The sequence below is a fragment of the Typopeltis vanoorti genome, chromosome 13 (genome assembly GCF_054136105.1).
Source record: "Typopeltis vanoorti isolate ZY-2024b chromosome 13, IOZ_Tvanoo_1.0, whole genome shotgun sequence".
Classification (NCBI taxonomy): domain Eukaryota; kingdom Metazoa; phylum Arthropoda; class Arachnida; order Uropygi; family Thelyphonidae; genus Typopeltis; species Typopeltis vanoorti.
The window spans coordinates 74334302-74358960 of NC_143561.1; the positions used below are offsets into that span (position 1 = coordinate 74334302).

The window sequence follows — 24659 nt, forward strand, 5'->3', positions numbered from 1 at the left end:
ATACTGATGAAACTGAACTGCAGGAAATTGATGAGGTCAAAGACTGGGGGGGGGGGGGGGAGTTGAAGTTTAGAGGACACATTGAAAAGGTAGCCAAAACAGCACATCAGATTACATGGTTATTGAAGAACACACTAACAAGCAAGGATAGAAAAGTTATTGTCCCTCTACATAAGACTTTAATAAGGCTATTAATGTACACAGAACTGGACGCTGGATTCCATGGGGATGAAGCAGTAGTGGAGACAATCCAGAGGCGAGTGAAAGATTGTGGCAGGTCTACAGAATGCTCCCTATGAGAATAGACAAAGTCCGTGGGCTTCAAAAATTAGCTGATAGGCAAAAAAGAGGAAACATGATAGAAGCATATAAGCTATTAAAGGGGTTTTATAGGACTGACAATGAAGACAACTTTCTTCGGTATATAGCAAGAATGGATAGATTGAGAGGTCACCAATATAAACCGTGTAAGAGTGTGGTTAGCAAGGGTATTAGGACTAGATGTATGCTTGAGGCAAGATTGCTAACCTTGACTCAAACATTCTGTTTAACTGACAATACCATCTGCGATTAGCTCTACTATCAAATTCCTGTATGCTAACAATGTCAAGTTCTTTCCTAATATTTTGATTTTTAATATGGCACTGACAAGATAGACAAGTGAACAGATTGCACTATTTTTCATACCTCTCCTATCTGTGATATCCAGTCTTTGATCAAGTGTTTTATTTCTAAACTAGCACTCAGATCCATAATTTAAAATTGTTTTGAAGATTGTCATGTATACAGCTAGCCTTCTGACTGATTTTTCTCTTATTTCAAATAAATTTATTCAGTTGGCTTGCTGCAATATGAGATTTGCTAATTCTGTCTATTTTCATAATTATTTTTCACTAAAATGTGTGCCTAAATAGTTGACATCTATTTATCTATGAAAGATAAATCACTGAATATCCAAGGTGTAGTTCTAACTCTCTTTCTCTCTCTTTTTTTTTGAATAATGTTTGTGTATTTTAGTCTACAGTACCTAAAATTTTCTTGCATGCTCTTTATTATAATAAGAAAATCAATTTTATCCTGATCAAAATTAAATGGTAATCACTTCCTATTTCAAATCCTCTGTATATTCTTGTGTCCAGAATCAGTGAAAAATCATTACTATCAATAACAACATACTCGATGAGACTTTTCTTATTTCTTGCATCTTCTCTCCATGTGAATTTGTGCGCATTTTTATGTCAGATAATTGTGTTAGTAATAACTAGTAGTCCATGTCATCGACAGAAATCCAGCAGGTACTTACCATTATTATTTGCTTTGCTCTTTTCTCCAAATTTTCCCAAAATATTTCTATATGTCTGATAATCACTGACTAGTGTTTAGATCTCCAACAAGGGCCTACTGTTCCTTTTTCATTGTGTCGGCTGCCTTCTCTAATACCTAGAAAAATTCCTCTTCTTTCTTAGTAGAAATTGATATGGGACCACAGACACAAACAGGTCTCACTGTCTAATTCCCCATTCTGATATTTGCCCACATCACTCTACTTGATATTGCCTACCATTTAAGAAGATTATCCTGGTATCTAGTGTTGAGTACTACATCTACTCCTTTTCCCTGATTGTTATTGCCTGAATATAACATTTTATATTTGTTGCTTAGAAAGATCTCACCTGTTTTTGTCTTCTTTGTTTTTTCAGCAATGCCGATTATATCGATCTGGTATGTATGCAATTCTTCTGCTAGTTCTATTTCTTTTTCAGTGATGCTTCTAATGCAAAATGGTGGTACAACATGACAGAATATAAATAAAGTTTCTTTTTAAATTTGCAAATGCACTTAATTATAGTAATAGGAATATAACATTTAAATCTTTTATCCTTTGGTGATGAATAACAATAACACATTAGAATTATGTTTAATAATAAACAGTCATCGGGGATGGTGAATACAATTCAAGTATTACAATATACAACTGATCAATTAGGTATAAGTAATTATCACAATTCTGAAAGGGTATCTTAATACCGAATAAAGAAAAATTAGTTCTCTTAACTGCCATTTCCTGGAAATTCCTGGCCTGTAATAGTAAATGAAAATAATGGATGTTGGTTGAATGATCAATTTTTGCATGTTTGGTTGGATATGAGGATGAACTGTAACACTGCAATTCATTTTACTCAAAGAGTTGTTATAGTCCACAGACAGTAGGTAAGACTTAGTACTCTAGATTTATACAATGCAAAAGTAAAAAATATACACCTGAATAACTGCTGAAGTATCTTAATCACAAATACAAATAGGATTAATAGTTTACTAATATTTTAATATTTTATATTATAAAAGCACTCAGATATAAAAATGAAGGTCAAAGAAAATGAGATGCTGGCCAAAACTTCTGTAAATCTAAAAATAAAGCCTACCTAACTGAAAAAATATATTAAACATAATTATCTAACAAGACAATTATTCCAAATTAAATAATAGTTAGCCATGTAAAAAATTACAGAATTTATTATCTCCTATATTCTTCTTTGATGAAAGAAAACTATCATGGAGAAAAGAAAAGGCGAGTTGATGACATTCAAAATCAACATAAATCAAGTAGCATGTGTTTACTTACTTATCATACACAGATTTAAATCTGTCTGTTTAAAATTCTATGATGTATCTGAATCTCAGTTGTTTCAACTGCATGCCTATCTCATCCAGGTTTTCAGAAAGTAATCATTAACTGTTCATAGTTTTTTTTTAATGTAACTTACCCATCCATGATACTAATGTACTAGAGGTTGACTCACCTACCTCTTATATATGGGAACAACATAAAAATGTGTATTTGAAATACAAAGGTAACCATTGTTTTCTTTGAACACTTAGTGTTCTCCTGCTTGCATAGCTGAGCAAGCAGGAGATGCTTGCAAACATGTGGTGCTACTCACATTAGTTTTGAATGTAGTCAATGGATCTTTTCTTTACCTGATGATGCTTTAGGAAACAAGGAGGAAATATAATACAGTTACATAAACTACTTTTTTACATGTTCCAACCATTATTTAATTCATGATGTCTACTATATATGTTCCCTTGATGAGAAATTTCTCAACTGTATGCTTCATACCTGTTAGTTCCAGAAATGTATGAACCTGTGGAAGAAAATAAAATGAAACAATATTTATTATACTCCCAAATACAGATACCTTTAATTTTTTTTTTCTTCTTAATTTTGTTACCAAAATTAAGAAGAAAAAAAATTTCTAGAGGCACACTAGAGTGACTATTAAATAAAACAGATATGGAGACATTACTTATAACATTATTTGGAAACATGACTTATTACTTAAACAGACCTTACATTATGATACACAACTTACTCCTTTTGTAGACAAAAAAAAAGGACAAAATTTTCCTAGATAAGTCTCTTTCCCCCCCCCCCCCCCATTATTTTATTATTATTACTAGATCTCGAAGGTATCTTAAAGACTTATCATAATGGAAGTTCCTCACTATCAAACTACCTTAAACTCATATACTATTTTCCAAGGAAAAACATTCTGGTTATCACCTGCTGCTCATTCCCTCGCTCAAACCCACTGGAAGTTGCATAAACAATTTCCAGAATACCTTCCTACAGTCTATGAAAAATCATATCTGCATCAACCTGGCACCAACATTACATCAACCTATATACTGATGAAGGGTCTGTGTCACATTACCTTTTGTATCCATGGCTCTGCAGATGTCATTCCTTCAATCTGTTCTTATACCTAATATTCCAGAAAATTTCCTTGTTTACTAATTTAATCCCTCTTAATTCTCTGAACTTTTCCAAAACAACTTCATCTCCTAGAAATCCAAGTATCACAGTAGCACAATCACATGTATGTCACAACATTTGAGCTTTGGTTGGAAAGATCTGAGTAAAAATCCCAGGACATATGGAACTGTTATAAAGCCTTATCACAGAAGGCAAGTTCAAAGTATGAGAAAATGACAGGTGATGAGCAATAATAGCCTCTTCCCCCCCCCCTGTAAACCAGTCAACCATGATCAAATCAGATAGTCCCAAATTCATTAGTGGCTGGATGGAATATAATATAATGAAGCTCTTTATTTTAGGCTTTGGTGCTGAATTAAGAGAGAATTTTAGATATCATTGAAGTGATCATCAGATTTTAATGTGGAGTTTGGCAAGCAGAGGCTTGCCAAACTCCACATTAAAGTCTCTGAAGAAAACAGGTGCCTGAAATGAAAGAGCAGAGGACTATGACAAAAATAACTAAAGACTACTAACTTCCTGTAGGCCACAGAAAGCCACTAGTCTGTTTCTTGAGTTTGAAGAGAAAGAATATCAGTGATGCATAAAACTTGGTTTAAGATCAACTACTGATGGAAGTGTCAAATGGTATCTATCCCTAGATACTTACCATTATTATTTGCTTTGCTCTTTTCTCCAAATTTTCCCAAAATATTTCTATATGTCTGATAATCACTGCCCACTCTACTGTTTAGATCCTCCAACAAGGGCCTACTGTTCCTTTTTCATTGTGTCAGCAAAATTAAGTTAGAAAAATAAACAGAGCGGGAGAGAAATGGATAAATCATGAAATTATGCAAACGATGTAGGGGGGGAAAAAAAAAAAAGAGAGAAGGTGTAAAAGAAGAGAGTATCAGCTGTATGATGAGGAGTATGGAGTTTAAGGTAGGAAAGTGGGTACAAATAAGGAAGAGAAATTAGCATATAAAAGATCAAAACAAAATCCTAAAGAATTCTAGTTATGTAACTAGTAGAAAAGCGAGAGGGGGCGAGCACAAAAAAAAACTGGCTTTAGCATACTACACAGGAGACATTCAGAGAAGTTATAGAAGATATGATCAGCAAGTATTTTTGTCGTTGCATTTTATAACGGGAGAAAAAAGACCAAAAGTTTCAAATTAGTGACTAATAAAAAAATCCTTGTTAATGCTCATCCTCATTTCCAACTCTCAATTTCAGCAGCACTTTGTCATGAGTGTTTTCTGTTAAATGTCTTTACAAAACCTGTAGAGAGAGAGATGTATGAATGTATATATTTCTGAACAAAGATGAAGGTGAATGCCTAAGCTTATGTCCCAACCATCTCAGTTGACTTTTTTTTGAATTGTTTTTATAAGAAGTCTTTGCTGGTTTTCTTCAAGAATGAAAGTATTAGCAATGTGATCATGCTGTGTATATCCTAGTACTGTTTGAAAGCATGTTGTCCCAAAGCTATTGATGATATTAACTGCTTTCTGAGTAGTGATGTTCCATGTCTGGGCACCATATATAAATATGGCTTGACAGGTGGTTTTGTACAGAATTTTGGTATTTATAGTCATTAGACTGGATTTCCAGATAACAGACTTTTATGGAACTGAACAGCTTTGTGCTTTCTTTTCACTATGTCAGAGTATTGTAAAAATTCGATGTTGCCAAAATAAATTATCTAAAACATCAACTTTTTACAGAAGGAGTTCATCTGAATTTTCTTGTACAAATATATATTTTATTTCTCTATGTAAAGCTATCTGTATAAAGAGCAAAATAAGCCCAAAGGGAATTAACTCACTCATTGTTTAAGAAGGGATGTAGAAGTATTGAAACCAAGAGCATCGCCCGAAATTCGGCATGTCTTTTGAAGATTGTTTGCAAGACCTATCGCGGGTAACCTTCAAGGTCAATATCGAAAAGGCGTGGCACAAATCAAAAAGAAAGGCCCATAGGCAAGTTTAAGGCAGTAAAGGGAGGAAGTAAGATTGTCAGCGAATTTTCGAGAAACATTATACAGGGTTCTCCAAACTACTAGCAAAGACTCGCATGGGGACGCTAAGGGTCCCAAAAACTTAATCAAAGGTGCAGGGACTCTGGGGTATAAAAGGGTTGGTTCGAAGAGGAGAAGGGTTTCCTTTTCTTCATCCTGAGTGAACCATCCACGAGAGAGGACCCGAGGTGCAAGTTCCGGAGGGGAGGGTGGAGAGACCCATCCACTGATGTCGTTCCAGTCACAGCTGAAGATATCCAGAGGTGATAGTTAAGGAGAAATCTTGCCGTAAAGGTCCTGTAGTCGAATAAGTGCAGCCAGGCCTATGCAGAAATCCTTTGCCGGGCAGTTCAAGACGCTGGAACGCCTACCCTATATCCCACCTGCTGCTATGCCTATTCATCGGTGCCTGGCCTGGTGTCGCTTCAAGGAGAATTCCAAAACACAGAACGGAGGAGAACCCCCCCCCCCCCCCCGTCGAGTGCCAGAATAAGGAAAGAAGGACGGAATTACATGTATAAGACAGGAAGAGACCCATGTGAGTCTATACATTCATTTATTGTTTGTGAATAAAGAAAGAATTCCCTATCGAACTGCTAAATTGTCTGGTTTAAGGGGATAGTATTTAGAGCGTTAATATTTCTCATAAATGTGTGTAATTGCAAATGAGTGAAGCGTGAGCGCAGTTAATTTCCCCTTGGAGAAAATGTTGAGCTGTTGAAATTTCTTTAATGAATTATAGGTGTACTTATGATTGAATTACACATGTAAGATAGGAAGAGACCCATGTGAGTCTATACAATAATTTATTGTTTGTGAATAAAGAAAAAATTCCCTATCGAACTGCTAAATTGTCTAGTTTAAGGAGATAATATTTAGAGTGTTAACATTTCTCATAAAAGTGTGAAATAGCAAAATGAGTGAAGCATAAGCGCAGTTAATTTCCCTTGGAGAAAAGACTGAGCTATTGAAATTTCTTTAATTGATTATATGTGTACTTATGATTGAATTTTGTGATAGAGTATGTTCCTGCTATCGTATCATTGGAATGTTTGAAACTCAATGAGGTGGAGTGTATAAATATAATTGCCTAGATTATGATTAAGTGTTTGAAATGAATGAGATGCTGAGAGATATATTTGTATACATGTATGTTGTATTTTGATTGATGCTAAATTAGGAATGTCAAGCGCAACTAACGATTTCATGTTATAGGTATAACTTCCTGATATCTGTATTATAAAGTATGCTTGTTGAAGGTCTAACTAAATAAGTGCGAGAGAATTTAATAGAAACCAAGTTGAGTGATTGAGAAAGACTAAGAATTACCTTTCATAAATGAATCTTGTGATTTTAAGTGATATGTATAATTATTTGATCAGAAATTAAGCTTGTTGTTATTGCTGATAAAAATAGTTGTTTGATTCAATCTTTTTGCAATGCACTGATCCAAAAAACACCATTTCGGACCTGATAGCAGAACCCCAATGATTAGTAGTGATTTATGAGTAAATTTTGCCATGACTGCAAACCTTGGCTAAAATAGGATATAAGTGATTAATTGATCTACTAGGGTATAAAAAACTTTCTTTTGCCTGTAGGGGAATTTCAGAGGCGTGGTCTTCAATCAAATAAATATCTGGAGATCTCAGGCAAGAAATATTTTACTTAAGGTAGAACAATAAAGAAGGGAAATAATTAGAAAACGAATATTAAGTTAAAGAAACATATAAGCTAAGATATATTATATACAGAGAACAGCCTTCCCATATTGTTACAATTACGCAGGTCACATAATATTACAGTATCAATGTAGAAACTAAGGTACTGAAAATCATTTATTTCTTCAAGAATGTGGTCATTTAGCCTAATATTTCCTTCTTATTCTGTTCTTTAGGACTTTAGTTTTACTGCTATTGACTGCCAACCTAGTCGGTGCTGCATTTTTGCATAAATTATCTAGGTGGTTTTAGCTAGATAATTTAAGCTAGTTAGAGTCAATCAGTACATCATCATCTGCAAAACAGACTACTTACGTGGGTTTGTCCTGCTGAATCTTTGAGAGTTATTCTGTACCATTTCCTGTGAGTCTGAATACATAATCAAGAGTAATAAGATATGGTGCCAAAGAGAAAGAGAGTCTCTTTGAAGAACCCCAATGGAAATAGGAAAGCTCTCAATCTTTCTGCTAATCATTAAGGGGGGGGATGGGGAGCTGAAAAGTTCTGATAAACATCTAAAACAAAAATAATATTAAAGCAACTGATATAACCACAAGAAATAACATAACCTTAAAACTCTTTAATCCCCATTTTTCATCAAATTGTAATAATTTGTTCTTTTTCTTTTAGGATATATTTCAAACTTTTCATTTCAAAAAGACATTTCAAAGCTTTTGAAGAAATCCGAATACACACAGGTGCAGGCTGTCATCAAGTTTTTCGTGCAACTGAGATTCACCAAATTTTCTGCGAGACATTAGGGGATTGTACCCCGCAGCATATCCAACTGTTGCCAGATGGGTGGCCAAGTTTAAAACTGGGCATCCTGAGACAACAGATGCCACCAGGTCAGGAAGGTCTTCCACAGTGATCACACCTGATCATGGCATGCATTGCAATGCAATGCATGCCATGATGCTTCATGATAAACAAATACCAGCTAAAAAACATTGCAAAGACTCTGGGTATATCCAGGGAATGATTTGGGATCATCATCCACCAACATCTGGACATGCAGAAGCTCTCCCTAAAGTGGATCCCCCAAATGTTTGAATGTCAACCAAAATAGAAAATGTGTGATGCCATTTCAAGAGTTTTTGGGGTCATTTTGAGAAATCCAGTGCAACTTTTTTGGCTTGTATTATGACTGATGATGAAACATGGCTTCATCACTATGATCCAGAGACCAAACAATAGTCAATGGAGTGGAGACACAAAGGTTCTCGACAGTCAAAGAAGTTCTGAATCCAAAAGTCAGCAGGGAAGGTTCTTGCCATCGTTCTTTTGGGATATGGATGGTGTAATCCTTACTAAGTATCTCAAAAAAAAGGTGAAACTGTCACAGCAGTAATTTATTAAACAACTTTGAAGGAATTTCAGAAGGGAAGGAAATCAGCATGAGAAACTGAGCAGACATGTGTTGTTATTGCAGGACAATGTACCTGCCCACGAAACCCAACAGACAATACACAACTTGGGCTTTCAATGTCTGCCTCACCCACCCTATTTGCCAGACCTGGCCCCATCTGACTATTTCCTATTCCCAAATTTAAAGAAACACTCGAAAGGGACAAAATTTACCACAGATGATGAAGTCATATCTGCAGATGAGAACTGGTTTGCACAACAAGGAAAAGACTTTTCTCAGAGGATTGCAAATGATGCAGCAGTGTTGTAATAAGTGTATAACACGTTGTGGGAAATATGTAGAATAATGTGTAAGTTACATGGTTCTACCTCAATAATTTCTTCATGGTGTTTATCACAACTTTTCAGCACGCCCTCGCACTCTTGCGTGATAATTCTGATACAGTTCTGCTATTACTTTGATTATATTCAAGGATATGCAGTAATAATTGAGAGTTTTGAACACCCTCTGTCTACTAATTGAATTGAAAGCTTTTGAGAAATCTATGAAGTTTGAGATTAAGGGAAGGTTTTTTTTTTTTTTAATCTCTTGATCCTTCTACCATTCAAATACAGGTGGCTTCTTCAGGGTTTACAATTGGCACAAATAAGGATATAAAAATAGATAACAGAGTTCTCCAAATGCTGCAAAACATCATTACAAAAGAAAATCTTCCTGTTTGTCCAAAATAAGATAACCCATAAGAGCAAGGAATCTGGTAGACACCTGAATTATTGAGATGTGGAAGCTTGTCCTTTGGAGAAGTGAGAAACGTGGAGATTTTTCTGATTGGGCAAAAGACAACAAAAATATTTAGTGGTTTTAAAACTTTTGCTATGCATTCACTAATGCCTTGCACATAAGGAATAGGAATACGAGTTATTTCTTCTGTATTTGAAGAGGTAGAGATACCAAACCTGCTAAAAGCTCTTTCGATGAACGAATTCTTATAACCATTAGATAAAAAAAGTTGAAAAAATATGTTGCAATTCTTTCTGAAATAACTCATCTGAAGAACATAAGGAGTGGGCCTGATGAACCAGCGTTTTAATAGTTCCAGCCTTTAGACTGGGATGGTGATGAGATTCAGCATGGATATAGTGAGTCTTCTTCCTAAAAAACAGAGAAATGTAGGCTACCATCTGGATGGCGAAGAATTAAAAGATCTAAAAAGGCTAACTGCTTATTTACTTCTTCCTCTAGGATAAATTTGATCCTTGGATGGAGTTCATTTAATTTAGAGAGAAACTGTTGTAATTCATAAGAAGAGCCATTCGAGACTTACCCTTACTTTCACCGAGACTTACCCAACGAGTAAGTCTCGGTGAAATGTTGTAAAAAATATGTTGTTCAAAGTGCTCCATAAAGAAGTTGGCGATAGCAGGAGAAAGGGGATTGTCCATTGCTATTCCTTCATTTGTTGATATAACTTGTTTTTAAAGGGAAAATAACCAGAATGTATTACAAAATCAGGTATTTTAATATCAATTTTAATTTCAATGCCTGAAGGAAATTCTTGATTCAATGCTGTCAGATAAAGGAACATTAGTAAATAATGAAACAACATTTAAACTAATCATAATATTCAAAGCATTCAAACGAAGATCTAAACTTTTATTTTTGAAGTCCAAAGTATTTTTTATATAAGTAGCAGTTCTTCTAGTTGAAGAAGTGAGTAAATTTGATAAAAATTTTATAAGTGGGACAACCTATACAGTCTACAACTGGTCTTAATGGAATACCTGGTTTATGAACTTTTGGAAGACCATACAATCTAGGTGGATGACCAAAGAAGGTTTTAAGTTTTTTCTTTTGATCTTCATCCCATGTAGACACATTATCTATAAGAGAATTAAGTCTTTTCAACTGACTAAAGGTAGGATCCGATGTGAGGAGCCTGTAAGTTGAATAGCCTCGGAGTAATAGAGACATTTTTCTCTCATATTCTCTTCTATCTTGAATAACCACAGCCTTTCCTTTGTCAGCTTTCATAATAATTAAATTATTATTATTATTCTTCAGTGATTTCAGTGCTTTAAATTAAGAGTAAGAGAGATTAGGATGAGGAGGCTTGGCATTAAAAAGAATTTTTTAATCCCAGTCAAAAGGCTGAACTATTAAGACACTGGTACATTCGGCCCAGGAATATATAACTCAGGCTCAGAAGATAATAACTCATCTGAAGAACCTTATGTTCTTCAGATGAGTTATTACAGAAAGAACTGCAACATATTTTTTCAACTTCTTTTTTTTAATCTAATGGTTATAAGAATTCATTCATCAAAAGAGCTTTTAGCAGTTTTGGTATCTCTACCTCTTCAAATATAGAAGAAACAACTTCTGTATTTGAAGTTATTTCTGTATTCCTATTCCTTATGTACAAGGCATTAGTGAACGCATAGCAAAAGCTTAAAACCACTAAATATTTTTGTTGCCTTTTGAATACCTTGAACCTGAACCATCTGGACTTGCAGAGCATGCCACCAACACTAGACATACAGTTCATTAGAACAAGACGTCCTTCAGAAAAGTCGGTTTCTCATGGAATGGCTTTATAAAGAAACATGTGAAACTTTACTTCACTCTCCTAACTTAAACAGATCCGATGATCTACGTCTATCCCCTTTGCAGGAGATAGGAAAGATTAGCTTATTTAAAAAGTACTAACTTTTTTTTAGTGTGTGTGCATGCACACGTGCGCTTGGTTTTAATCCTTTTTTCCTAAGCAAACAAGCAAGTAAACCAAGTTTGCACCTGAAATATTTTCAAGTCTGAGGCAACTCGTGGTAAAGGTGGCAAAACTTCACTTGGGAAAAATGGAGTAAAACCAAGTTTATAAAATTTCTTGGTATCTTTAACATATGATACACACAAGGTAAAAAACTTTCTGCATCTTTCTCTCATCCTGAGATTTTTATTTAATAAGGTCAAAGCATATTGTGGCAACTCGTACAGGTAAATATAAGTTCTGCATTACTTCAACCTTGGTATCACCACCTCCGGGTCTGGCTCCCACTGTTGACAGTGGGAGCCAGACCCGGAGGTGGTGATACCAAATTGATTTCGACCTCAATGAAGGTCGAAACCAGTCTGGGTAGTGACTCTTCCCATAATACATACCATTATACATGTCCGTAAGGATATGTGTGCTTTGTATTATGGGATACTTAGGCAAGTGATTGAAGCTTATGCCACCTTAACCACAAGTTGCCTCAGAACTGAAAATACTTCAAGCGCAAACTTGGCTTACTTGGGAAAAAAGGATTAAAACCAAGTTTATAAAATTTATTGGTATCTTTAATGTATAATACACTCAAGGTAAAAAACTTTCTACGCACACACACACACATATATATATATATATATATATATATTATTATTATTTTATTTATTAATTTATTTTTAATTTTATTACTTTTTAATTAGTTACAACCTTTTTTTTGTTATCTTGCATTAGCTACTTAGGTGACGCCTTTTGGAATTGTCAGTTATTGTTCTATCAGCTTTGTACTGAAGATGCCTGTGATACTCAGGAGAAAATTATACTAAAAAATATTTTATGAGTTAATTCTGGTATAATTATTTAAATATGCATACTCATGGTAATTCCTTATGGCATAACCATCTTCATATCCCTACATGTTAGTATATTCCTCATCATAACTGCATTTTTAAAGGAAAATTATAATGCACACTATTAATTAAAATAAATTTAAGTATTACTTCCCATATTTCAGCAAAGTCAATTTGGCATCAGAGAACAAAATATAATACAATACGTGCATGCAGACACCACATTAAGTAATGAAGGCGAAGCATATCAAAAGAGAGCAGGCCTGGAGTCTTAAATAGTACCCCTAGCAGGCTAAAGTAGGAGGATGAGAGCTTCCCAAATTTGGGACAATTTCATGCAACCAAAATTTGTTGAGGTCAGGGTAGTTTCTTAAGGGAAAAGCAGATTCAAGGAAAACTCTTTCATTTCACATCGCAGCAAATACAAATATTTGCTGCAATGGAGTAGAGTGGCTTTTTTTTCCAGCATATTCTAATGATCTAAAATCATGACGAAATAAATAAAATAAAAGAATAAAGTAATAAAAGATATAAACCTCACCTGCATATCATTTAGCCAGCAAGTTTCACAAAAAATATCTTTTCTTCATTTACTAAAATAGGCATGAATAACTGGTGTGAAAATATGAATAAGCCCTCAAGTACTGTAATAGCATAAGGGTGATAAAATAAGAAGAATTGGCTGATAAAGCCTTATAGGAAAGATTAAAGTGAGTAGATTTTCCTCAAAGTAGAGGAAGAAGAGGATAGATCCAGCTAGGGGACCATGGGAGCACCATTTCCCTTACAATCAACATGATTGCCCGTCATGGCCCTGTTGGTCCACAAGTCCTTATTCAATTTCAGACCACCCCACTATATCTGGTGGAATCCCCTATCTGTCACCCAGGGGGATGCACTCTGTAGAGGTTACAGGGTTCCCCCAAAAGTTATCTGAGTAAGAATATTTATACTTCAATAAGACAGGAAGAATAATATTGTATGATACAATAAGGGAGATAAGAAAGAATCCCATGGAAAAGAAAAAAATTATATTTTCAGAAAGGGCCTAAGAAGGAAACAGACTCTGATGAACACTTTTGTTGTTGTGAAAAGAAGGTATTTAGTCTGGTAGACGTGATTAAGAATATGTCAAACAATTCCAATAATAGAATGAGTCAAAAAGTGAATGATTTTAATAATTTTGGATAAGAAAATCTCTCAACTGTAGATTTATTTTAGAAGGCCTTGGATTCAGTTATTTTTGTAGTTATGTAATTTTATTTAAAGAGTATATAATGTTTTTATTTTGTCTTGAGTCACTAACTTTTCTGGATTCTAAAAGAAATTGTTAAAAGTCATTCCATCAATTGGAATTGAACCCTTGAGTAAATAATAAACATTCAGAGTAAAAATCTCCTTATAGAGATGAAATAAAATTTACAATCTCTTTAGACAGTAATACTAAAGTTTGTTTTAAATATTTTTGTCATGTTGTACCATCATTTTGTATTTTGGTTTAACCAATAGTAATACAATTTGGTTGGCTAAATCCCAAATTGCCAGCCCATCCTCGTTCATTCAGTATCCAGGTAGATACCCAACAGGGTGCACCATGAGAAGATGAGAATTGGACATTAGGTCAGAAGCTCCGGTTGGTTCTCCGCATTCCTTTAAAGGCTATGTGGAGGTCTCCTCTCAGTTATACAGCTTTGACCCTTAAGCACCCCAAAAATCCAGTATGGGGTGAAAATGTCCAGAATGGGCGAGGAAAGATTAGCAAAACAAGTGTTCTCTGCCAAGTTGGCAGGAAAACGACCCAGAGGAAGACCAAGATATAGGTGGATTGATATGGTATAAAGTGCCTTAGACGATAGAAATATAAGATCTGATAATGTTGGAGTCTTGACAAGTAACAGACTGATTTGGAGGAAAATTGTAGATAGGAAGTTAGTAATGATGTAAATTTTTCATGTAGTACTATCATATCCTGTACACCCCTTGAGGGTACATGGCAGGAATTTGATGATGATGATGTTTTAAATATTGTTTTATCTTATAACAAAATTTAAATTTTATTATTATTATTAAGAGAGACCTCCAGGGAGTCAAGAGACTCATTGAGGAAGGCTGCATACTACACACACCAGCTATCATACTTATTCTTGAATTCATTCATACTGCTTGCACTCACAACATCCAAAGGCAATCCATTCCAATCGCGCATCACCCTCCGAGAGAAAACTCTAGCCCTCGCACCCTTCTTGGTGGCCTTCATTCTCAGCTTCCAAGGATGACCTCTCATCCTTTCCCCACCCACTATAAATTGAAAAATTCCAATCCTGTAACTAAGACCTTTTCAAAATTTTGTAAGTCTCAATCATATCACCCCCCCCTCCCCTTTCTCCTGTTTGCTAGTGTCTGCAGTCTACAAATTCTCGATCTGTCTTCGTAATCAGTATTCCACAACCCTGATATCATTTTTAACACTCTCCTTTGTACTCTCTCCAATATATCAGAATCACAACGGAAACCCCAGAGACAATAGTCTTCCAGGAGACCTGCACACAATAGTCCAAGTGAGGGCTTATCAAGGCCTTGAAAGAAGCAAGCAAAATAACATCCTTATCTTTATATGTGAACATTTGTTTCAGCATTGCAATTATCTTTTGAGTTGTGCAATCTATGCCAGATGGCACCTGAACTTCACCTTCTATTAACACTCCAAGATCCCTAGCCTCATCAGTTTCTTAGCCTAATCCCACCAATATAATATGATATTGGATATCTAATCATGCCAAAGTGAATGACTTTACATTTACTGTCATCTTTTAGGTCTATAACCAGTGATACCAAAGCATTTCTCCAGTTTACTCACACAAAAGCCATTCAAAAGCAATCTGTCACTTTCATAATAAGTGCAAGGTGTTGTACATCGTGTGAAAAAGTTACAGGAATCTGTACAATACAATGTTAAAACTGTTCTAGAAAATTGAACCTGTAGCCTAATCCCACCAATATAATACAACATTGGATATCTAATCACGCCGAAGACTTTACATTTACTGACATTGAACTGACACCCATTTTCCCATGCCCACAATTGAAAGTGGATGTTAGGAGAAAAAAACCTAAATGTTTCTCTTACTTATGCAGCATAGCATCTGTTGAGGTTGCAAAGTTTTTTTAATGGTATAGAGACATTTTTATTCTAGTCTTCGGAAACAACAGACAGTGAAAAATATCTATTCCTGAATAAAAATGAATATTCTGTGTATTATAAGACATTGTTGATCTACAAAAAAAATACCAACATATTTGAGATTGATAAGACAGACGATACTTAAAAATATAAAAAAAAAAAAAAAAAATGAATGCAGGATTCCCGAAAGTGTCGATTAACATCCGATCATCGATAATGATCAGATGTTATGTACACTGAGTCTCAGTAAATAAAAGAAAATGCTTGGAAAATGGAGCAAAATATACACAAACCAGAGAAATACACAACATGGGCAACAAATTTTATGAAACAATTGGCTGCTCCATCAAACCATATTTATTCCTGCCATACTCTCCGTCTCCTCGTAATTTTTTTTTTTTAATTATGCCATCATAAATTCACTTATTCGTGTCTAGACTTTATAGGATTGTGATATTCGCTCTACCCAGCAACTTTCAGGACACACACATATCGCAAATGGTAAACAAATAATAATTTGTTTACTATTAATGAAAGTATTTCTACTCACACTTATTCTTTCCTTTCATTTCCTATTCCCACATGTCTTATAAATGATTGTTCACATATTTTCATCTTTGAGTATTTCAAATATAACAAAAAAAATATAGCATTCGCCTTCATTATTGTTTTCTAATAAATCCTAAAACAAACCGATTGTTCCCCCACTACAGAAGTATTCAAAGTTATCCTGCAATTAATTGCATTGGACCAATTAAGATGAGCGCTGATGTGCTATGCACTCTCAAACTTTCATACATTGATAAAAATGCAATCATACGATCATGTGTATCCGCAGGGGGCAGGGAAAACAGTTACAGTTAGAAAACACTAACTAGGATTTTTTTTTATTTTCTGTGCCAAAGACTAATTAACTCAGAAATTATTAGGAAAAAAAGTCTGTTGGGAGAGCTCCTTTACTGTCGATCGAGTGTTAGGGAACCACCAGTTTCGACAGGAACCTGCATAACTAGGTTCGAGATGCATGGAATGTGAAGCACTAAATTCTTTGATAAACCTAATAATAACAGAAACGGAAATGAGTTATGTAAAAAATATCTTTTAATGATTCCAAAATTTTTCGACCATTTTAGCACTAAAGAGAATAACATAAGTTTTAAAAAAAGCTAATTTATGATTATATCAGAATTATTGTTTTTCTTGGCCATTCCCAATGTAAGAGAATGGTCACTGAAAGATATTTTTTATGTCAAACAATAATTTCTGTTCTATTATTAGTATACCCTCTGCTACTTATGTAAAAAAAATTTATCATTAACAGAAGAGTGTTTGGTTGGAACAATTACAGAAACTAAGAACATGCAGCTGATATATTAAGTCTGTTAACTGAGTAGGTATATCTGCACAGCTTGACTGCTTTGTGGCATGGAAATCTTTTATTTCAAGTATGAAATTCCTGCCATCTCCATACGAGACTGACTAACTCAACTTTAAATGATAAACTCTTACAAAATTTCTTCACAGTGTGGATGAAATTCAAATCCAGATCTTTTCGACTAAAAGAGATCATTGATAGTGAATGAGCTACTAGATACAGTAGAGAAATTTGTGCAACTTCATATCAAATCATAGATATGACAATGCCATTATTCAAACTTCACTATCTTATGTATATCTGAAATAGTAATTGGAAAGTATTCACTAGCTACTGGGACACTTCCTGAAGCCTCACCTCACCAATAAGTTCAGTGCAATACACTAATAGACAGCCTGCAGAACAGTTCCGAGATGAAAGAAATTCTACATCCTCTCTGATGCTTGTTGTATTCCCCAAAAAGAAATCACTTATTTTATTTTTAGAGGAAATCTAGGGAGGGGGGAAAGAGAGGTTTACAGTGATAAAAATTCTTCATGGTAGAGCTTTGAGCATGCATATACTAAGTGGAAATGACAACACGATTAATTAAAACTGTTAAAATCAACATTTTTGTGTTCAAGAGTCAGTCCATGTATTCTCACACTTAACCTTAAAAGCAAACTATGTTATATATTTTTCCCTGGGTGTCTAAAACTGAAATGAAATCACAAATAAATATTATTTACACACACACACATGTATATACAAACTGTAAATTTTGCTCACCTGTAGGTGCAACTGTTGTCTGTGTATGGTCAATACCACCTAGACCAATTGCACCAGTTGAAGTTGTCGGAACAGAAATGCCAATTCCAAAACTACCAATTGTTGATGCTGGTGTATTAAATCCACCTGCTAAATTACATTAAAAAAAAAACTTGAATTTTATTTTTATTTTTCATGTATAACTTACTTAAAAATATAGATAAAAAGGAAAAAAAGAAAGCTTCACACATATAATTAGAATGAGAACAAACATTTTTCAATCTTGAAATCAATCCTTGCAAACATTTTATTTCATTTACTCTGTGTTTCGACTGCACAAAATATAACAAGCTGCAATCTCTCATCTATATTATAAACATAAGATAGTTTCCTCTAACACATATAGAATGCATATTATAATAACTTCATTATCACATTAGTTCATTAATCCTGTATCTTTAATATGACTAATCACTATTAGTCTAAATATATTTGATTTATTCATAATCAACTTCCACTGTAAATTTCAAAGATGGGAGGTATTCTGATGAGTACTGATTTCATAACCTCATTTTAGAAGTTTAATGGAGTGAAATAGCAGTGGGAAAGAATTAAAAATAATTCTTCTAATACTTAATCACAGTTACAAAGACATCATCAAGGAATACAACAAGACATAGCACGCGCGCACACACACACACACACACAGGCAACACAAAACTAAGTGAAACATGTGGACAAAAGACTAAAGTCATAACTAGATGGAGCACCCTCTATGGATGTGTGCGTTGATGGCCTAGGATGTAAACTGGGATCCCAAAATATTGGTGTTTCCCATATTTGACGATGCTTTATTAACCATATTAATTCAAATCAAGCTGATTTTTAAGAGTGGCAACACATTCTAAAAACAGTTTTTCTCTTCTAAATATTGCGATGGAGCATGGTACTCTTTTCCCAATTGATTCTATTAGACATATCCAAAGCATGGCCCACAAGGCCTGACTGACCACAGTCAGGCCTTGTGGGCCTACTATCCGCATGAAATACATTCATGTGGATAGTAGCTGCCTTACTTCGGACAGACAGGCAGATCAGCAACTATCTGGTTAGAATAACACAAGTCATACATCTGCAATCATGATTATGGTCAATCTGTTGCAGACCATGTTTTGGTTACAACCCACAGTATCTCCTGGGAAAAAACCATGTTCCACTATAGTAAATTCAAAAAAGAAAGACTATTCTTTGAATTTGCATCTGCACTCAGGAATCAACCGAATTTAAACAAATGCATTAAACTTCCCAAAATTTGGGAAACAATTATTATCAGAGATCCCTCTTTACAACCTAGGCCACCTGCTAATGCCCATAGAGGGCACACCACCTAGATAGGACTTTAGTTTCACTTACTATTGTATTATGTTTGTGTGTGTGTGTGTGTGTGTTATTACAAAAGGCTTTTTTGTAATCCCTGAAGATATCTCTGTGACAGAGACGAAATATTGGAAGTATTAAAATTGTTTTTAATCCTTTCTCAGTGCTGATAATATTCCATTAAACCTCCTACATAAATTCACAACAACAACAAATATATATATATATATATATATATAGACCAATAACAAAACTTAACGCAGTGCCAACATCTTAAAGACATTAATCTTCTGTTAATGTTTACTTAAAATAACATTAAAAAAACAGTAGACTAATAGAAAGGGGGATGGTAAATCCCTTTATGTTTTAATAGCCAGGTACAAAACTTGGATCGAAATCCATAGAGTTTCATGCCAAAAAAAACTATCGGCAGGCCCAAGTGAATGATCACTTGGGTAGTACAACACCAGGGCAACTCCATGCAAAGGTGGAGCAAGCTCACTCACTAACTTTAATATTCTCTCATAATCTCTGGGTACGAAACTCGAATCAATCTATCGAGTTTCGTATACCCGGCTATTAAAACATAAAGGGATTTACCATCCCCCTTTCTATTAACATGTTCGCTGGTAAAATAGCCTTTCGGCTTATTAAATTAGTAATTAACAATAAATATAGGAGTACACCACTTCGGCAATTCAATAGTAGAGGTATATAAGTTCATGTTCACTTAAAACCTTGATATTCCAGGTCTACCTACTCACTGATGAGACCCCAAAAAAGGTTGAAACCGGTCTGGGTAGTGACCTCTTCTCATAATGTAAAACAATATATATGCATCTCTTAGGAGCTGGGTTTTACATTATGAGAGAATATTAAAGTTAGTGAGGGAGCTTGCTTCACCTTTGCATGGAGTTGCCCTGGTGTTGTACTACCCAAGTGATCATTCACTTGGGCCTGCCGATAGTTTTTTCAGCATGAAACTCTATGGATTTCGATCCGAGTTTTGTACCCGGCTATTAAAACATAAAGGGATTTACCATTCCCCCTTTCTGTTAACATGTTCGCCGGTAAAATAGCCTTTTGGCTTATTAAATTAGTAAAACAGTAGACTCTCGACCATCCGGCCTCTGTACTATCCGGAGCCCAGATTTTATCCAGAGAATTATAATAATACAGTAATTCTCCGTGATAAAATGAGGAATACGTACTGTAATTTACTTTGCCAAGGCGTTGCAAGTGGGCGTCTGCTACAATCCTCCTACGTGCCGTGTGCATAACACAAGTTGAGACATGCAAAGTACGGATTTCTCTGCTTCGACAGTTGCGTATCAGACCCATAAGTGTGGAATATGTTTGCCACTGTTCCTGGTTACGTTAGTAAATTGTTGTTCGGTTTCCTTCGTTGTTTTTTTTTATTAAAGATTATGAAATGAGTGATAAAAGAAAAAAGGTTGTAGTGACTATGAAGGAGAACCTACGTGCTATAAAGCGACTAGACTCTGGGGTAACGGCAAAAACTATTGCTTCGGAGGTAGGAGTGGGGAAAAGTACAGTTGGAGACTGGAAGAAAAATCAAGCAGAAATTGAAAAGTGGTATGCTGCCCAAGCTAGTGGAAGTGGAATGAAAGTAAGAAAAACAATGCTGAAAGTTAAGCATAAAGAAGTTGAGGAAGCTTTATTTTTGTGGCATGAACACTTAAGAGGAAAAGGCTTGCCTGTTACTGGGCCGATATTGCAGGAAAAAAAGCATTGCAATTTAAGCAACAAATACATGTAAAAGAAGATTCAGAATTTAATGCAGTGATGGATGGTTAGATCGGTGGAAAAAACGATTCAGTATTCGCCAGATGACCATAAGTGTGAAGGCTTTATCCGCTGATAAAGAGGCTGTACCTTTGTTCAAATCTATCTTTTTAAGCTTAATGAAAAAGAGGCAATTTCTGGGGAGCAGTTGTACAACTGCGATGAGACCGGTTTAAATTATAGGTTACTCCCTACAAAAACGCTTGCATCAAAAAAAAAAGAAGCCGCTGCACCAGGATACAAGAAAAGCAAGGAACGAGTCACCATCTTGGCTTGCAGTAATGCAACCGGCAACCACAAGCTTAAGCTTACGTTAATAGGAAAATCAAAGAAACCTAGAGCTTTTAAAAAACTGAAAAATCAGGAATCACTACCCCTATATTACACACATCAAAAGAAAGCATGGATGAATTCAGAAATCTTTAAAACCTGGTTCTAAATGAATTCATACCGACTGTAGAAAAACATTTGAAAGACAACAATTTGCCGAGAAAAGCTGTGCTACTTCTTGACAACGCACCTTCGCATCCTGCCAATGACAAACTCACAGATGGAGACATCAAAGCTTTATTTTTACCACCCAATGTGACTACTATTTGTCAGTCGATGGACCAGGGCATCCTTGAAATACTAAAGAAAAAGTATCGTCGGCGTCTTCTCAGTTCGTTGATATCAGCAATTGATAATAATGAAGACTTCGTAACCACTCTGAAAAAGATTGACTTGCTAGATGTCGTAAGGTGGTTGGCCGAAGCATGGGAAGAGATTCGAAACATATCACTTGTAAAGTCTTGGAAAATTCTTTTAGACCATGAAGGTGGACATTTCAACCTTGAACCAGCGTGTGAAACCGCAGTGGAAGATGAAAACGATAAACTTGTTTTGCTCAAAAATGTACAGAGCTGTGACGATGTCAATACAGAGGACATTACAGAATGGATGTCAAACGATGAAGTTCATGAAATAACTGACAACGATATTGTGGAAATGGTGACTTAGGGGGAATAAGAAGAGGAGGAGGAGGAGGTGGCATCCTTAGATGACAGGAAAAATAAAAATCTCATCCCACATTCGGAAGGGTTCAAGACGATTGAGGCAGCACTGCAGTACATTAGTGAGCAGGAGGAAGCAACACCAGCTGATATCATCTGCTTGCGTAAGTGGAGGGACATTGCATTGCAGAAGAGGGCTAAAAGGGTGAAGCAGTCATCTATCAAGGACTTTTTCAAAAACTAAAAACTGTAAGTTTTGACTCTTTCATCTTAGGCCTACCTTTTCACATTTGTGTGAAAAAGTAGGCCTAGAACTCCAGCTTATCCAGCTTTTGTGTTATCCAGCCTGCCCTTCTATCACATTAGGCTGGATAGTCGAGAGTCTACTGCATTACATTACAAGAAATAAAAAGAGTCTCACTATGTTAATAATGGTGACAGTAACATCTTCATAGTGGTTCAAGATAGAAGAGCATACAAATTTGAAATAGAAGTAATCATAATTTAGGTTTCAGTAGAATGAAACATTATGATACTGAAAAGAAAAGACAGTTTAAGACAGTTTCAACAAAGTTTCAAAAAAAGAATCAAAGTTAAGCAGTTTTCAGAAGTGAACTGTAGACCAAATATACAAATATTACTCGAGAAAAAATGAAAGTCTGAAAACACAAACTTGAATGTCAAAAGGCAGCTGTAGAAGATATTTAACCAGAAAGGATCAAATATGGAGATATAAAACTTTTATATTTGCTGCAATGCATAATCCACACATCATGGTCAAAAGATCCCCACCCTGAACAAAGTAAATCTCTCATAGTATCCATCTATAAAAAGGAGAAATATAAAATTGAATGTGAGAATTACAGAGGAATTTCTATGCTTAATGTTCCCGGTAAGATTATGCAAACTTACTTGAGAGGGTAAGAAAAACTCTTGAAGAGGATGGGACTACTGAACACACTGCAGCTCCAATCCTTCCTCATCAAAGAGCACAACAGTAAACCGGATTCTGGGGTGCTAGACAGTAACACATCAGGAGGATTCAAAATCAGCTAGCAAAAAATCCTGCTACCATTTACTCTGGCTGGTGAGTTTGGAGAGAGAGAGAGAGAGAGTTCAAGTATAAGTGAAATGCAGGGGAAACTGTTGAGGACACAGAAGACCAGGAAACTAAATGTTTTCCTCTCTCTCTCTCTCTCTCTCTGCCTGCCTGCAGTTCCTTCACCTTTACTATATGCTCCCACTCTTTCTTAATATTCAACAACCATGAATGACAACATAAGAAAATGTATTAGCCTTGTGGATAAAGAAAACTCACTCAATGAAGTGCTGACATCTCACAACACAAATGTCAAACTTCGAATCCTCTCTTTATGATATCATGGCTCAAAATTTCCTTGTTTCATTTTGTACCATTCATTTGCTGTTCTCCAAATTCTGACAAAATGCCCTGACCTTTTCCATTATAAGTCTATAAAGCTTGATCATCCACAGTCCAAATACTGTCGTCTTTCTTGGAGACTTCGATATTCACAACTTAGAATAGCTTTCCTTCTGCAATTTCACCAGTCAAGGTGGCAGAGTTGATAAGATTTTCACTGTCATTAACAATCTTTCACAAATTGTACATCTGCTCAATAGAATATCAGATAATTCTCTCCACTCCAACACCTCTGATCTCTTAACCTTTTTATCTGATAAATACACTGCAGATATAATTTCTCCTCTTGGTAATTCCAACCTTATCAAAGTCCCCTTTCTTGATGAATGCCCTTGATCCAGCCACATTAGTCTTGTATCCTTTGGAACTGCAATAGTGCTAAATGGGACGCTCTCTTTTTCTTGGGCTGACTTTCATCTCCTGATCCAGACACCTGCTGCAACTGAATAAATGAAATAATTCTTACTGGAATGCAGACATTCCTCCTTTCACTCACTCACTCAGATTCACACACACACCATTCAAAAGCCCAGACCACTATCCAAACTTCAGTTTTCCAACAAAAGCCAAAGCAGTTCTAGAAAAGAATTCCACATACCACAAGTGAAACCAGAACCCCAACCATACAACTCAGCCTACAAGACGACATGAAGCTGCAAACAGGCCATCAGCAAATATCCAAATCCATAAGAGCAACAACAACAATCTTACATGTTCAAATCACACATTGGTCCTTCACAAAGACCAATGGGCACAACTTTTGCTCAATCACATTTCCACTTCTCTTACATCCAGATATTACTGACATCACTCACAGACAAGGTCAACCTCCATCCAATTTCCAGTTTAATGACCACATGAAGTGAAGAAGCACAAAATAATTTATTCAACTTAGAAATCTCTAGTAGTCTGTGTGCCAGCAGGTACAGTTTGTCAGGAGCTTACTTGTGTTACACAAAAAAAAAAAAAGTTAACTAAAGAAGAACATATCATTATGCAATGAAAGAATACAATGGATGAAAAAAATCAAACTAAACAATGAATTGTGTGGTATTCTTTCTTGACTATTATGTATATAAACTATTACACTTTTTTTATAATGTTAGTCAAGTGGCTTTTAATTTTATCGTCCTACATGTTTCGCCAATTTTTTTTCTATCGGCATCTTCAGGGAATACAAATTAGTAAGCTATATGAAGGTAACAGACTAAGTTATAACTGATGGTTCTAATTCATACAAAAAATTAGTATTGTGCGA

The 24659-nt window shown here is 35.3% G+C and overlaps 1 protein-coding gene across 2 annotated transcripts in view; it reads right to left on the reverse strand.

Moving 5' to 3' along the window:
- The window catches only part of Nup58 (nuclear pore complex protein Nup58), a 271379-nt gene that overhangs the window by 203484 nt on the left and 43236 nt on the right, over positions 1-24659 (reverse strand). For both annotated transcript variants that reach the window (XM_090402967.1, XM_090402968.1), the window contains exons 3-4: positions 17807-17935; positions 3122-3146 (exon numbers count right to left, since the gene is read on the reverse strand). In XM_090402967.1, the coding sequence (XP_090259093.1) occupies positions 3122-3146; positions 17807-17935 (154 nt within the window). The remainder of the gene's footprint in view (positions 1-3121; positions 3147-17806; positions 17936-24659) is intronic.